Source organism: Lithobates pipiens, unplaced genomic scaffold (assembly GCF_037356315.1).
Source record: "Lithobates pipiens isolate NorthernLeopardFrog02 unplaced genomic scaffold, aLitPip1_a1.2 Scaffold_35, whole genome shotgun sequence".
Lineage (NCBI taxonomy): Eukaryota > Metazoa > Chordata > Amphibia > Anura > Ranidae > Lithobates > Lithobates pipiens.
Genome location: NW_027507811.1, coordinates 13,825,992 through 13,842,078, shown reverse-complemented (window position 1 = coordinate 13,842,078; position 16,087 = coordinate 13,825,992). Strand labels below are relative to the sequence as shown.

Genomic DNA, 16,087 nt, shown 5'->3' with positions numbered 1-16,087 from the left:
AAATACACAGCATAGTGTATATAGTGCAGGGGTGTATAATGAACAGAATACAGGGGTTGGAATACGTTAAAGCACAGAGTGCAGGGGTCAGTAGAAAGAATACAGCAAAAATGACCTCCCTCTCTGAGCCAAAATCCCAAATCCCCCCCCCCCATACAGTTCTCCCCCCAGTGCAGATCACAGTTAAGTACAGATCTCCCTCATTACAGTTCTCTTCCAAGTACAGATCTCTCTAGTACAAACACTGTCCCCCAGTACACCTCTCCCCCATTGCAGCTCTCTTCCGAGTCCAGCACTCCACCAGTACAGCTCTACCCAGTACAGCTTTCCCCCAATAAAGGGGGGAAAGTACAACCCCACCAGTACAACCCCACCAGTACAGATTTCCCCCATTAACTCTACCCCTATTACATTACAGCTCTCTTCCCAGTACAGCTCTTCTCAGTACAGATCTCCTCCAGTACAAACGTCCTCAGCACAGGCAATCCCCAGCACAGCTCTCCCCCAGTGCAGCTCTCTCTCAGGTCAGCTCGCCCAGTACAGTTCTTCTCCAGTACAGCTCTACCCCTAGAGATCTCCCCCAGGTCAGCTCTCCTTCAAGTACAGATCACCCACTAGTATGGATCTCCCCCAGTAGAGATCTCCCCAGTACAGATCTCCCCCATTACAGCTCTTCAGAGTACAGATCTACCCCAGTACAGCTCTCCCCCATTACAGCTCTTCAGAGTACAGATCTACCCCAGTACAGCTCTCCCCCATTACAAAACTCCCCCAGAACAACTCTCCCTCAAATACATGCCCCTCACTAGTATGGATCTCCACCAGTACAAATTCCCCAAGTAGGGATCTCTATAGTACAAATTTCCCCAGTAAAGCCCCCCCCAAATACTGGGTTCCCCCAGTACAGCTCTTCCAACAATGGAGGGGTACACTTTTTGATGAAGACAAGGGCCTCTTCCCCACAACCCTGGCCTGTTGATGCTTTACTGGAGAGGAAGTTGTCCCCCATGTTGAGGGCATGTGGCCAGGTATGATAAAATAGGTGCCACATGCTCGCCGCCTCCTTTGTTTTGGCCAGCCATGCTGCTTGCTCAAATATGAGTCCAGTAAAGATTTTTCTGGGGCACCCCACTTTTTTTTGTTGAGTTTTGCATGGGGTTTCTCTTAAATCTATACCAGACTCTTGGGGTCTGGTATGGAATTTGGGGGGTTCCCACGCTGTTTTTTTTTCATGGGGTTACCTGAGAAATGTATACCAGATCGTGAAGGGTCTAGTATGAATTGGGGGGAACCCCACACCTTTTTTTTTCTACTTTGCTTACATGGCTGGGGATATTACCCGGTCCGTACACTTTAATTAAAATTATACATTTACTTTGATTTACTACGTACTGTTCCAATTTGTTCAACATCACTGAAAAGACACTACGAGGCAAGAAGTATTTTACTGCAAAACAATGCAAGCTGCAATGTTATACATTATCCACAAGATGGAGGACTAAGGTATTTCGAGTGGAACGTACCAACAGGAAATGTTAGACAGGAAGTGATGTCAGGTATAAATAGGAAGTTCCGGGTGAAAGTTGAGTAGGGAGGAAGTAGAGAGGAGACATTGCTGGAACTGGCAGCTTAGGAGGTAATAAGATATTATTTTATATTTACACCCAGTAACCCCCCCCCCCCGTCATGTCCGTCCTCTTCCTCCATAGTCACTGTGATGTCTGTTCTGGTTTATAGACCAGATACATTCTAAATATAGAACCATTTATCCAACTGTTCATCCAGAGCCTCTGGTTTATAAACCGGATACACCCTAAATATAGAGCCATTTATCCAACTGTCCAACCAGAGCCTCTGGTTTATAGACTGGCCACATCTTAAATATAGAGCCAGTTATCCAACTGTCCATCCAGAGCCTCTGGTTTATAGACCTGATACATCCTAAATATAGAACCATTTATCCAACTGTCCACCCAGAGCCTCTGGTTTATAGACCTGATACATCCTAAAGTATGGGTCACTATCAGCATTCCAGCACTACAGGGAATGCAATAAGAAATGTAAAAATCGCAACCAGGGTGGCTAAAGAACATTACGAGAGACGCATAGCGGAAGAGAGTAAAAACAACCCATAAAGATTTTTTAGATATATTAAGAGTAAAAAGACAAAATCGGCGCACATTACACACTTAAAAGATGAGGATAGAAAGATGGTTGCAGATAACACAAAGAAGGCAACTGTACTAAATGCCTTCTTTTCCACAATTTTTACTCAGGAAACCATTTATCCAACTGTTCACCCGGAGCCTCTGGTTTATAGACTGCATACATCCTAATTATAGAACCATTTATCCAACTGTCCACCCAGAGCCTCTGTTTATAGACCAGAAACTTACTCAATATAGAGCCATTTATCCAACTGTCCATCCAGAGCCTCTGGTTTATAGACCGGATACATCCTAAATATAGAACCATTTATCCAACTGTCCATCCAGAGCCTCTGGTTTATAGACCAGATACATCCTAAATATAGAGCCATTTATCCAACTGTCCATCCAGAACCTCTGGTTTATAGACCAGATACATCTTAAATATAGAGCCATTTATCCAACTATCCATCCAGAGCCTCCGGTTTATAGACCGGATACATCCTAAATATAGAACCATTTATCCAACTGTCCATCCAGAGCCTCTGGTTTATAGACCGGATACAGCCTAAATATAGAACCATTTATGCAACTGTCCATCCAGAGCCTCTGGTTTATAGACCTGATACATCCTAAAGTATGGGTCACTATCAGCATTCCAGCACTACACGGAATGCAATAAGAAATGTAAAATCGCAAACCAGTGTGGCTAAAAAACATTACGAGAGACACATAGTGGAAGAGAGTAAAAACAACCCATCAACATTTTTTAGATATATTAACAGTAAAAAGACAAAATCAGCGCACATTGCACACTTAAAAGATGAGGATGGGAAGATGGTTGCAGATAACACAAAGAAGGCAACTGTACTAAATGCCTATTTTTCCACATTTTTTACTCAGGAAACCATTTATCCAACTGTTCACCCAGAGCCTCTGGTTTATAGACCGGATACATCCTAAATATAGAACCATTTATCCAACTGTCCATCCAGAGCCTCTGGTTTATAGACCGGATACATCCTAAATATAGAACCATTTATCCAACTGTCCATCCAGAGCCTCTGGTTTATAGACCGGATACATCCTAAATATAGAGCCATTTATCCAACTGTCCATCCAGAGCCTCTGGTTTATAGACCGGATACATTCTAATTATAGAACCATTTATCCAACTGTCCATCCAGAGCCTCTGGTTTATAGACCGGATACATCCTAAATATAGAGCCATTTATCCAACTGTCCATCCAGAGCCTCTGGTTTATAGACCGGATACATTCTAATTATAGAACCATTTATCTATGTACAGAGAAAAGCGTCCTTCACATGACCGCATCATGAAGATGAAGAAGGATGAAAGTCACACAATAGAGAAGATAATAAACCTCAGCCTGGAGATCATCTACCTGGTAACCGGAGAGGTGAGGAGGATTTTGGGAGGTCACATGACATCACTCTTAATAAAACATAGATTTAACTGGAGAGGTGAGTAATTCTGGCAACATTCATAGTAATTATTCCTACAATCCCCTTTGATAAAGGAATTTGTAGTAGTAAAGAAGACATCTGGTGAAGTATTGACACCCAGCAGCCATCCAGAATGTCCAATCTCTACAGCGATGCCTCCAACTCACTACCTAACACCAGACAGAAAGAACGACAAGAAGATTCTAGAAGTCACCAAGAAGATCATTGAGCTGCTGACAGGAGAGGTGAGGAGGATTCTGGGAATTCTGGGACATTATCCAGTAACAGACAAGGGATGTGTCTGGATGGTGACTGTATCATTGTGTGTGTCAGGTTCCTATAAGGTGTCAGGATGTCACTGTCTATTTCTCCATGGAGGAGTGGGAGTATTTAGAAGGACACAAGGATCTCTACAAGGACGTCATGATGGACAATCAGCCGCCCCTCACATCACCGGGTAAGAGGAGACTTTATTGTAAAGGAGAGAGCAGTACAGAGGCTCCACCTAGATCCCCCATCATCTGATAAACACATAGAAACAATGTATTCAGTCAGTGTGTGTGTTTCCTACAGATGGATCCAGTAATGGGAACCCACCAGAGAGATGTTCCCGTCCTCTGGATTCCACGCAGGAAGGTCAAAGCATCTTACCTAAGGACCAGGTATTTCCAAGAATCTGGAAGTCAACAAAGACTTCAAACTATGAACGTTTAGGACCTTTTCTGTATTCACAGATATTATTTGTTGTCGTTTTTGTGGGTTTAGGATGAGGACCTTATTGATGTGAAAGTTGAGTGTAAGGAGGAAAAAGAAGAAGCTTATTCAGGAGATGCGTTGTTGTCTACGGAGGAGACAGGTAAGTAGTAAACACTAAGCAGTGTCTGTACACCATGACTCAGGGCACCATCGTTGGTTTGGTTACAATGTACATTTTACTTGATCTCTTATCTTGTATTGGTGTTTTGGTCAAATCAAATCTCATTTCACAGCTATAAAAACCACAACGAATAGACGGACTTATGTGACTCTTGATTGCAGAAGAAGATTGAAGATGTTTCTACTATGAATTTAATTTTTCTTTCCAGCATATGACCACGACATGCAGGATACACCAAAGAGACATCTTGACTCATATCCAGAAATTAATGGTTTTACAGAGGAGTTTTCAGAAGGACTCAAGGATCTCTACAAGGACGCCATTATGGAGCCACTGAGTTACAGGAACCCACCAGAGAGATGTCCCCGTCCTCTGTATTCCCGGGATTCCACACAGGAAGGTCACACCATCCCCCACCATCATCAGGTACATAGTGAGGTTGAATAAAGACTCCAGTCCATCCAGTTCAACCTGAGTGAGTGTCTACAATTGTCCCTATCCCTGTACATTGCACATCAGTCCCTACCCTCAAGGAGCCCACAATCCTAGGTCCCCATTCATATACCAGGGCCAATTTTGGACAGAAGCCAATTAACCTACCTGCATGTCTTTGGAGTGTGGGAGGAAACCGGAGTACCCGGAGGAAACCCACACAGGCACAGGGAGAACATGCAAACTCCAGGCAGGTAGTGTCATGGTTGGGATTCGAGCCAGTGACCCTTTTACTGCTAGATGAGAGTGCTACCCACTACACCGCTGTGCTGCCCCACAGGTAGATGAGGTTTTAAGAATCTCCAGTTAAAACATTGTAGTATTAGATTTTTAGTTCTGTCTATTTTAATGTTGATAATTTATGTTTCTATAGCGTGAAGAAGATATGGATATAAAAGCTTGGCTTAAAGATGAAGAAGAGACACATTTGGGGGGTGATCAGCAGTCTATGGAGGAGGTTGGGATGATAGTGACAATGACAGCGAAGGAGTCTTCTCTAGATCTCAGCACAGGTGAGTATGAAATGCAGAAACAGGTCTAATAATCTGTGATATTTCCCTCCTTACTATAAAGTCCATCTCCATTCCTCAATATAATGTCATGTTCCCATGAATGAGGAGGAGATACCGTACACCATATGAAAGGTACATCTCCATTCCTCAATATAACGTCATGTTCCCAACAAATGAGGAGGAGATACTGTACATCATATGAAAGGTCCATCTCCATTCCTCAATATAATGTCATGTTCCCATGAATGAGGAGGAGATACTGTACACCATATGAAAGGTCCATCTCCATTCCTCAATATAACGTCATGTTCCCATGAATGAGGAGGAGATACTGTACACCATATGAAAGGTCCATCTCCATTCCTCAATATAACGTCATGTTCCCAACAAATGAGGAGGAGATACTGTACACCATATGAAAGGTCCATCTCCATTCCTCAATATAACGTCATGTTCCCAACAAATGAGGAGGAGATACTGTACACCATATGAAAGGTCCATCTCCATTCCTCAATATAACGTCATGTTCCCAACAAATGAGGAGGAGATACTGTACACCATATGAAAGGTCCATCTCCATTCCTCAATATAACGTCATGTTCCCAACAAATGAGGAGGAGATACTGTACATCATATGAAAGGTCCATCTCCATTCCTCAATATAACGTCATGTTCCCAACAAATGAGGTGGAGATACTGTACACCATATGAAAGGTCCATCTCCATTCCTCAATATAACGTCATGTTCCCAACAAATGAGGAGGAGATACTGTACATCATATGAAAGGTCCATCTCCATTCCTCAATATAATGTCATGTTCCCAACAAATGAGGAGGAGATACTGTACACCATATGAAAGGTCCATCTCCATTCCTCAATATAACGTCATGTTCCCATGAATGAGGAGGAGATACTGTACACCATATGAAAGGTCCATCTCCATTCCTCAATATAACGTCATGTTCCCATGAATGAGGAGGAGATACTGTACACCATATGAAAGGTCCATCTCCATTCCTCAATATAACGTCATGTTCCCATGAATGAGGAGGAGATACTGTACACCATATGAAAGGTCCATCTCCATTCCTCAATATAACGTCATGTTCCCATGAATGAGGAGGAGATACTGTACACCATATGAAAGGTCCATCTCCATTCCTCAATATAACGTCATGTTCCCAACAAATGAGGAGGAGATACTGTACATCATATGAAAGGTCCATCTCCATTCCTCAATATAACGTCATGTTCCCAACAAATGAGGAGGAGATTCTGTACACCATATGAAAGGTCCATCTCCATTCCTCAATATAACGTCATGTTCCCAACAAATGAGGAGGAGATACTGTACACCATATGAAAGGTCCATCTCCATTCCTCAGCACTACCGATTCAGCATGCATGACTCTTGACAACGAGAATAAATTGTATTTTTGTTAATTTTAATAGAAATTTCTCTTTAAAACAGATGTCTACCATGTCCAGAACGCCTCGGAGGAGCATCTTATTTTATTGCCAGATAAAGATGAAGGAGATAATGACATCATACGACGTTCTTCAGGAGGATTCTTCTCTCTTGTACAAAGTATAACTGAAGGACTTTACCAAACCGAGAGGTCCATGGATCCCATTAACCCTCCTGAGGACTCTTCTGATGAACCACACACTATGACCTCTAATATTTACCCAGAAGGTCAGAAAAGTGAGAATCCATCACTAAAAGGATCCTCTTCTGATAAGTCAGATGCCTTCACACCAAGCGTTAGAACGTTTGCTTGCCCTCAATGTGAAAAATCTTTCACCACAAGTTCCCACCTCGCCGCTCACGAGACGTTACACAGCGGCGGGGCTCCGTTTTCCTGCGCGGAGTGCGGGAAACGCTTTAAATGGAGATCAGAACTTTCGAGACATCAATCGTACCACACCGGGGCCAGGCCCTATCTGTGCTCGGAGTGCGGGAAAGCCTTCCGGCACAAGTCGCACCTTGTGCGCCACCTGAGGAAACACACCGACGAGAGGCCCTACTGCTGCTCGGAGTGCGGAAAGCGCTTCAGGCAGATCACTCACCTGAAGTCGCACCACAGGGTCCACACGGGCGAGACTCCCTTTTCGTGTTTTGAGTGCGGGAAGTGTTTCGGTCGGAAGCACCACCTCCTGTTTCACCAGAGAACGCACACGCGGGAGATGCTGCACGCCTGCGCGGACTGCGGGAAGGACTTCGTTCAGAAGAATTCGCTCGTCAAGCATCAGCGGGCCTACGGCGGCAGGTGCGCGGAGTATAGGAAAAATGCCGAAGATACCCAACGGAAACTTCCCGCTGAGGAGAGTCCACTGTTGTGTACAGAGTGCGGGAAATCCTTCCAAACAAAATCCGAGCTTCAGATACATTGGAGGGGTCACACCGGGGAGGAGCTCTTTTCCTGTCTGGAGTGCGATAAGTCCTTCATCAAGAAATGGCTGCTTATCAGGCACCAGAGGGTCCACACCGGCGAGAAGCCGTTCGCCTGTTCCGAGTGTGGGAAACAGTTTTCCCAAAAAGGGAGCCTCAACGACCACATGAAACTCCACACCGGCGGAGAGCCGTTCTCCTGCCAAGAGTGCGGGAAGCGCTTCGCTCAGAAAGCGGTTCTGGTCCTGCACCAAAAAACTCATGCGGGTGAGCGCCCCTTTTCGTGCCAGGAGTGCGGGAAATGTTTCAGCCTGAAAAGGCAGCTCCTCAGGCACCAGCAGTCTCACACGACTGGGCACAGCTATCCCTGTTTAGAGTGCGGGAAATGTTACGTGTGGAAAGGAGACCTCCTAAGGCACCAGAGGAAACACACCGGCGAGCGTCCTTTCTCGTGTTCGGTCTGCGGGAAGTGCTTCACGCAGAAAGGAGACCTTCGTAGACACCAGAGGGTTCACACAGGCGAGCGCCCGTTTTCGTGTTTAGAGTGCGGGAAATGTTTCCCTCAGAAGGCGGGCCTTCTACGGCACCAGAAAAGCCACTCGGGGGAGCTTCCTTTTTCATGTGCGGAGTGCGGGAAGTGTTTTATGCTGAAAGCCGGTCTCCTGCGCCATGAGAGAATTCACACTGGAGTGCGGCCGTATTCGTGTTCAAAGTGCGGGAAGTGTTTCAGTCAGAAGGCACACCTCCTTAAACACCAGAGAAGTCTGACGTGCGGACATTCTTCTCCATACTCAACGTGAGAAACCTTTCAAAATAAAATCGGACAAAAACACGACATTCTGCCCTATGTGTAGTGGGAACCGCACACCAATAATCAGCCCAACCATCCAATATGGAAGAGCAGCTTCAGCTTGTCTCCTCCCAAGCCACGCCCAAGTGACGCATTTCACCCTCCCACGGGCTTAGTTACAGAGGTAGTATCAGAGGCTGACGCATTTCACCCTCCCACGGGCTTAGTCACAGAGGTAGTATCAGAGGCTGACGCATTTCACCCTCCCACGGGCTTAGTTACAGAGGTAGTATCAGAAACTGATGCATTTCACCCTCCCACAGGCTTAGTTACAGAGGTAGTTTCAGAAACTGATGCATTTGACCCTCCCACGGGCTTAGTTACAGAGGTAGTATCAGAGGTTGACGCACTTCACCCTCCCACAGACTTGGTCACAGAGGTAGTATCAGAGGCTGACGCACTTCACCCTCCCACAGACTTGGTCACAGAGGTAGTATCAGAGGCTGATGCATTTCACCTTCCCACTGGTCACAGAGGTAGTATCAGAGGCTGATGCATTTCACCTTCCCACTAGTCACAGAGTTAGTATCAGAGGCTGACGCATTTCACCCTCCCATGGGCTTAGTCACAGGAGGTAGTGTCAGCGTTCTAATTGGTGACTTCAGTGTTTCCGGGTTCCGGTATCGGAAGAGGTATGGAGCCACACACCAATAATCAGTCCAGTCACCATATATGGGAGATTGGCTTCAGCTTGTCTCCTCCCAAGCCACGCCCAAGTGACGCATTTCACCCTTCCATGGGCTTAGTCACAGAGGTAGTATCAGATGCTGATGCATTTCACCTTCCCTCGGGCTTAGTCACAGAGGTAGTATCAGATATTGACGCATTTCACCCTCCCACGGGCTTAGTTACAGAGGTAGTATCAGAGGCTGACGCATTTCACCCTCCCACAGACTTGGTCACAGAGGTAGTATCAGAGGCTGATGCATTTCCCCTTCCCACGGGCTTAGTCACAGAGGTAGTATCAGAGGCTGATGCATTTCACCTTCCCACGGGCTTAGTCACAGGAGGTAGTATCAGAGGCTGACGCATTTCACCCTCCCATGGCCTTAGTCACAGGAGGTAGTGTCAGAGTTCTAAAAGGTTCGTACCCTGTTAGGGAAATTTTACCACCTTTCCTGACCTGGGGAGGCAGCAGAAAGTGAAAGGCGATCTTCCTAAATCTTCCAGTTGTCATTGGGCAGACTCCACCCCTCCAGGTTTGGTGACACCTATCAATGGTTGGGATTTTCCTCTAAAAAGAGGGTCAGGTTAATAGGTTTGTACCCTGTTAGGGATATTTGACCACCTTTCCTGACCTGGGGAGGCAGCAGAAAGTGAAAGGAGATCTTCCGAATTCTTCCAGTTGTCATTGGGCAGACGCCATTCCTCCAGGTTTGGTGACACTGATCAATGGTTGGGATTTTCGTCTAAAAAGAGGGTCAGGTTAAGAGATTCGTACCCTGTTAGGGAAATTTGACCACCCTTCCTGACCTGGGGAGGCAGCAGAAAGTGACAGGAAACATTCCTAAATCTTCCAGTTGTCATTGAGAAGACTCCACTCCTCCAGATTTGGTGACGCCTATCAATGGTTGGAATTTTCCTCTAAAAAGAGGGTCAGGTTAAGAGGTTCGTACCCTGTTAGGGAAATTTTACCATTCTTCCTGACCTGGGGAGGCAGCAGAAAGTGAAAGGAGATCTTCCTAATTCTTCCAGTTGTCATTGAGAAGATTCCACTCCTCCAGATTTGGTGACGCCTATCAATGGTTGGGATTTTGCTCTAAAAAGAAGGTCAGGTTAATAGGCTTGTACCCGGTTAGGGAAATTTTAACCTATCAATGGTTGGGATTTTCCTTTAAAAAGAGGGTCAGGTTAAGAGGAAAGGCGATCTTCCTAAATCTTCCAGTTGTCATTGAGAAGATTCCACTCTTCCAGGTTTGGTGACACCTATCAATGGTTGGGATTTTCCTCTAAAAAGAGGGTCAGGTTAAGAGGTTCGTACCCCGGTTGAGAAGACTCCACTCCTCCAGGTTTGGTGACACCTATCAATGGTTGGGATTTTCCTCTAAAAAGAGGGTCAGGTTAAGAGGTTCATACCCTGTTAGGGAAATGTGACCACCCTTCCTGACCTGGGGAGGCAGCAAAAAGTGAAAGGAGAGCTTCCTAAATCTTCTCATTGGGCAGACTCCACTCCTCCAGATTTGGTGATGCCTATCAATGGTTGGGATTTTGCTCTAAAAAGAAGGTCAGGTTAATAGGCTTGTACCCGGTTAGGAAAATTTTAACCTATCAATGGTTGGGATTTTCCTCTAAAAAGAGGGTCAGGTTAAGAGGCTCGTAGCCCGGTTGAGAAGAACTCCACTCCTCCACGTTTAGTGACACCTATCAATGGTTGGGATTTTCCTCTAAAAAGAGGGTCAGGTTAAGAGGCTCGTACCCCGGTTGAGAAGATTCCACTCCTCCAGGTTTGGTAAAGCCTATCAATGGTTGGGATTTTCCTTTGAAAAAGAGGGTCAGGTAAAGAGGTTCGTACCCCGGTTGAGAAGACTCCACTCCTCCAGATTTGGTCACACCTATCAATGGTTGGGATTTTCCTCTAAAAAGAGGGTCAGGTTAAGAGGTTCGTACCCCGCTTGAGAAGATTCCACTCCTCCAGGTTTGGTAAAGCCTATCAATGGTTGGGATTTTCCTTGAAAAAGAGGGTCAGGTTAAGAGGTTCGTACCCCGGTTGAGAAGTCTCCACTCCTCCAGGTTTGGTAAAGCCTATCAATTGTTGGGATTTTCCTCTAAAAAGAGGGTCAGGTTAAGAGGTTCGTACCCTGTTAGGGAAATTTGACCACCCTGACCTCGGGGGGCAGCAGAAAGTGAAAGGCGATCTTCCTAAATCTTCCAGTTGTCATTGGGCAGCCTCCACTCCTCCAGGTTTGGTGACACCTATCAATGGTTGGGATGTTCCTCACTTTTTGTCCTGGTCAGTGAGAATCTCTATACTGGAGGGTGTCCTCACCCTTCTCGCTCCATCCATAGATCTAGTTATTGATGAGATGGTAGTTACATGGAGGAAAAGAACACAAATATGACCTCTCCAGCTGTCCCAAAGGCTTCTCAGTTCCTTACAATTGCGGGCTTTTTGCGAAAAGCGTCAAGGTTTCTTCTTTGATGTCCACCTGTGCATGCCTGTACATCTTCACAATAAATTGTATGGTCAGGCAAGACAAACAAGAGAATGAAGTTGTTTTCGTTTTGCTGGAATTCTGGTTCTCAGTTCTCTTGCACGTTGGATCATCTGGAGACTTCATATGCTAGATGAACCGTTCTACAAAGATGTATTCTCATACCTATGGAAAATACTATAATAAAAACGGGTGTATTAAAATTCTGTGTTCGCTCCTAAACGTAATTATTTCAGATATTAGCACACCTCTCTGAGCAGCATAGGATGACTTCCAAATTGGTTTGGCATTAGCCTTTAACACTTAGGGCAGAATCAGGGGCGTACATACAGGGGTCGCAGGAGTTGCCATTGCGACCCGTCCCCATGATCCAGGGGGCCCATGCGCCCCCCCCGGGTACACCTGGATAGGAGGGGCGGCGGCATGTAGAGCTTCTTCTCTCCCTCTTGCAGACATTTATTGGGCGTACTAAGGAAATAGAGCTCAATAATTCCTCTACATGCCACTCCTGTTGCCTCCCTATCCCTGTCCCCCAGGCCCTTCTGTGATCCCCTGCCCCCTGGAGAACTTCCGGGTTTTCCCCTCCCACCGTGGGGAATACTGTCAGGATGGAGAGAGTCGGTGATCGGTAACGATCACTAACTCGTTTTTTTTCCCCACCATTCATAGCTGAGGCATAGTCAACTGTGTTCACTATGCTTCAGTTTACGAATGAATGGGAAGCTCTGTACAGAGCTATTCCTGTTCATTCATTCTGTGATGCTAAGGCTGCAGAGATGGAGGATGAGGTGTCCTCAATCCCCTGTCTCTGTCTCAAAGGTGAAACGCGAGAGGTCTGTTTAGATCCCTGATATTTCACCAAAGCCCCCAATCGGGGGGTCTTAGAATAAAAAAAAAAAAAAAATTGTAAATAAATAAAATAAAATAGTAAAAAACAAACAAACAACAAAAATAAAAAAAATACTGACACCAGTGACGGAACTACTAGGGTCTCAAAGGTCGTGACCAGGCCCTGGCATTCCGCCACTGTGGGGGGACCATAATAAAGAGTCTCACGATGGGAGTAAAGGGCCCCGAAATCAGTAGAAAGGGCTGGGGGCCAGGGGGGCCTTCATGGTTTATTTGCTCAATAAACTCTAGATTAAAGGGGTTAAGGGTAAAAGATGATTCAATAATGGACATGATAGCCTCAGGTCTTCTACTAGCAAGTATTGTAGTCAGGGCAGGACTTACCATTAAGCTTGACTGGACTCAAGCCCATGGGGACGGCCCCTTCCTGTTCCAACATGATTGCCAACCAGTGCACAAAGCAAGGTCCATAAAGACATGGATGAGCGAGTTTGGGGTGGATGAACTTGACTGGTCTGCACAGAGTCCTGACCTCAACCTGATAGAACACCTTTGGGATGAATTAGACTGGAGGCTGCGAGCAAGGCCTTCATGTCCAACCTCACTGCCTGACCTCACAAATGCGCTTCTGGAAGAATGATCAAACATTCCCATAGACACACTCCTAAACCTTGTGGACGGCCTTCCCAGAAGAGTTGAAGCCGTTATAGCTGCAAAGGACGGGGCCAACTCAATATAGAACCCTACAGACTAAGACTGGGATGCCATTAAAACTTCATGTGCGTGTAAAGGTAAGCGTCCCAATACTTATGGTAATATAAACTATCCTTCAGTCAGTCTCTGGCTAGTCAAAATGTGACTAGCCAGAGAAGACAAATCGTCATCACTCATACATTGTTACCTCTCCCGCTAACCACTGGAGGCAACTCAACAGAACCAGGAAGAAACAATCCTGACCTGAGCCAAGGAGAGACCTACGGAGTCCAGAAAATGTATATAAAGCTCTAAACAACAGGACATTCCACACTCCAGCTTGAAGAAGAACTAAAGGAAAAACTTTTTAACATTTTAGAGAAAGTAGAGAAGGAGTAGAACCCCTATCAGAGTTGTCACCAGAACAGGAAACAAGGGGAAATCTTCAGACGGAGACCACAACCAGGGATTTCCCCTCAGTTTGGAGAGATTTTCTCTCACTTCCTGTTTTGGCTATGGGACAGGAAGTGAAAGGAAATCTTTCCTGGTTCAAGAGAAAATTTACAACTCGGCCACCAAATGGAGTGCGCTTAGTGGTCACTGGTCAGCTAAGCCAGCCAGATCCCTCAGTTCTTCTACACTGGAGGTAAAGTATTGGATTATTATTCAAGATTTATATTAGCACCAATACAATTGAAGACAAGACGGTTAGGAGGACCCTTGTCATCAGAGGTTACAATCTAAAGCACAGGTGTCAAACACAAGGCCCAGGGGCCAAATGCGGCCTGCCAGGCCATTTCATGTGGCCCTTGCACCTCTCCTGCAACTAGGGTTGTCACCTCATCCCTTTAAACCCGAACACATAATAATTCCACACGTTCCGAGGCTAATTTATTGCAGATTAGGCACCAAGTGAGTTTAATTGCCACCTCAATCAGCCACAGAACCCGTGTAATTAATATGTGTTCAGGTTTAAATGTATGAGGTGGCCACCCTACCTGCAGCTGCGGCACCTCAGCCATCTCCGCCCCCCACCTTGTCACAGTGAGGGAGACAGAACTCTTCCTACAGATCCTGTAGGCACAGCACCTCTTCCCTGGTCTCAGCATTCAGCTGATTCCAGTCCTCCTCCTCTGGTCCTCCGCCAGACCTTGCACTTTCTGCTTCCAAGCTTCTTTCCCAGCAGCAGCACAAGGTAAGGGGGTGGGGGAAGCTTGACTTCTGATGGTGGGGGGAGGTGGCTCCTGACTTCCGATGGTGGGGGGGGAGGTGGCTCCTGACTTCCGATGGTGGGGGGTAGGGATGAGCTCAGGCGTGTTCGCATGGTCCACGTGCAGAGCCTGCCAGGAAGTTGGCGCAGCGCTAATCACATGCAGTGAGACATTGCCCGATCTCTGCAGCTGCACATTGGGACCATGTCTCACTGCCTGTGATTAGCGCATCGCTGCGCCGACTTCCTGGCGGGCTCTGCACGTGGAGTGTGCGAACACACCTGAGCTCATCCCTACTCTTGACTTCCGATGGGTGGGGGGAGGTGGCTCCTGGCTTCTGACGGCGGTGGCTCCTGGCTTCTGACGGCGGTGGCTCCTGGCTTCTGACGGCGGTGGCTCCTGGCTTCTGACGGCGGTGGCTCCTGGCTTCTGACGGCGGTGGCTCCTGGCTTCTGACGGCGGTGGCTCCTGGCTACTGACGGCGGTGGCTCCTGGCTACTGACGGCGGTGGCTCCTGGCTACTGACGGCGGTGGCTCCTGGCTACTGATGGTGGTGGCTACTGATGGTGGTGGCTACTGATGGTGGTGGCTACTGACGGCGGTGGCTCCTGGCTACTGACGGCGGTGGCTCCTGGCTACTGACGGCGGTGGCTCCTGGCTACTGACGGCGGTGGCTACTGATGGTGGTGGCTACTGATGGTGGTGGCTACTGACGGCGGTGGCTCCTGGCTACTGACGGCGGTGGCTCCTGGCTACTGACGGCGGTGGCTCCTGGCTACTGACGGCGGTGGCTACTGACGGCGGTGGCTCCTGGCTTCTGACGGCGGTGGCTCCTGGCTACTGACGGCGGTGGCTCCTGGCTACTGACGGCGGTGGCTCCTGGCTACTGACGGCGGTGGCTCCTGGCTACTGACGGCGGTGGCTCCTGGCTACTGACGGTGGTGGCTACTGATGGTGGTGGCTACTGATGGTGGTGGCTACTGATGGTGGTGGCTACTGATGGTGGTGGCTACTGATGGTGGTGGCTACTGATAGTGGTGGCTACTGACGGCGGTGGCTCCTGGCTACTGACGGCGGTGGCTACTGATGGTGGTGGCTACTGATGGTGGTGGCTACTGACGGCGGTGGCTCCTGGCTACTGACGGCGGTGGCTCCTGGCTACTGACGGCGGTGGCTCCTGGCTACTGATGGCGGTGGCTCCTGGCTACTGACGGCGGTGGCTACTGACGGCGGTGGCTACTGACGGCGGTGGCTACTGATGGCGGTGGCTACTGATGGCGGTGGCTACTGATGGCGGTGGCTACTGATGGCGGTGGCTACTGATGGTGGTGGCTACTGATGGTGGTGGCTACTGATGGTGGTGGCTCCTGGCTACTGATGGTGGTGGTGGCTCCTGGCTACTGATGGTGGTGGTGGCTCCTGGCTACTGATGGTGGTGGTGGCT

At 47.4% G+C, this 16,087-nt stretch overlaps 2 protein-coding genes across 6 annotated transcripts in view; one reads left to right on the top strand and one right to left on the bottom strand.

Annotated features, from left to right (window-relative positions):
- Positions 1 to 12,096, top strand: part of LOC143955568 (uncharacterized) — a 234,219-nt gene extending 222,123 nt beyond the window's left edge. The window contains exons 1-9 of one of the 2 annotated variants that reach the window (XM_077465645.1): positions 1,398 to 1,636; positions 3,457 to 3,568; positions 3,689 to 3,859; positions 3,948 to 4,071; positions 4,188 to 4,276; positions 4,380 to 4,470; positions 4,700 to 4,917; positions 5,357 to 5,495; positions 6,968 to 12,096. In XM_077465645.1, coding sequence (XP_077321771.1) covers positions 3,485 to 3,568; positions 3,689 to 3,859; positions 3,948 to 4,071; positions 4,188 to 4,276; positions 4,380 to 4,470; positions 4,700 to 4,917; positions 5,357 to 5,495; positions 6,968 to 8,688 — 2,637 coding nt within the window. In that variant the 5' untranslated portion in view covers positions 1,398 to 1,636; positions 3,457 to 3,484 and the 3' untranslated portion in view covers positions 8,689 to 12,096. Of the gene's footprint in view, positions 1 to 1,397; positions 1,637 to 3,456; positions 3,569 to 3,688; positions 3,860 to 3,947; positions 4,072 to 4,187; positions 4,277 to 4,379; positions 4,471 to 4,699; positions 4,918 to 5,356; positions 5,496 to 6,967 lie in introns of those variants that run through there. The other variant, XM_077465646.1, reaches the window with a different exon arrangement.
- The window catches only part of LOC143955522 (uncharacterized), a 433,055-nt gene that overhangs the window by 205,369 nt on the left and 211,599 nt on the right, over positions 1 to 16,087 (bottom strand). The gene's annotated exons all lie outside the window — the stretch shown is intronic.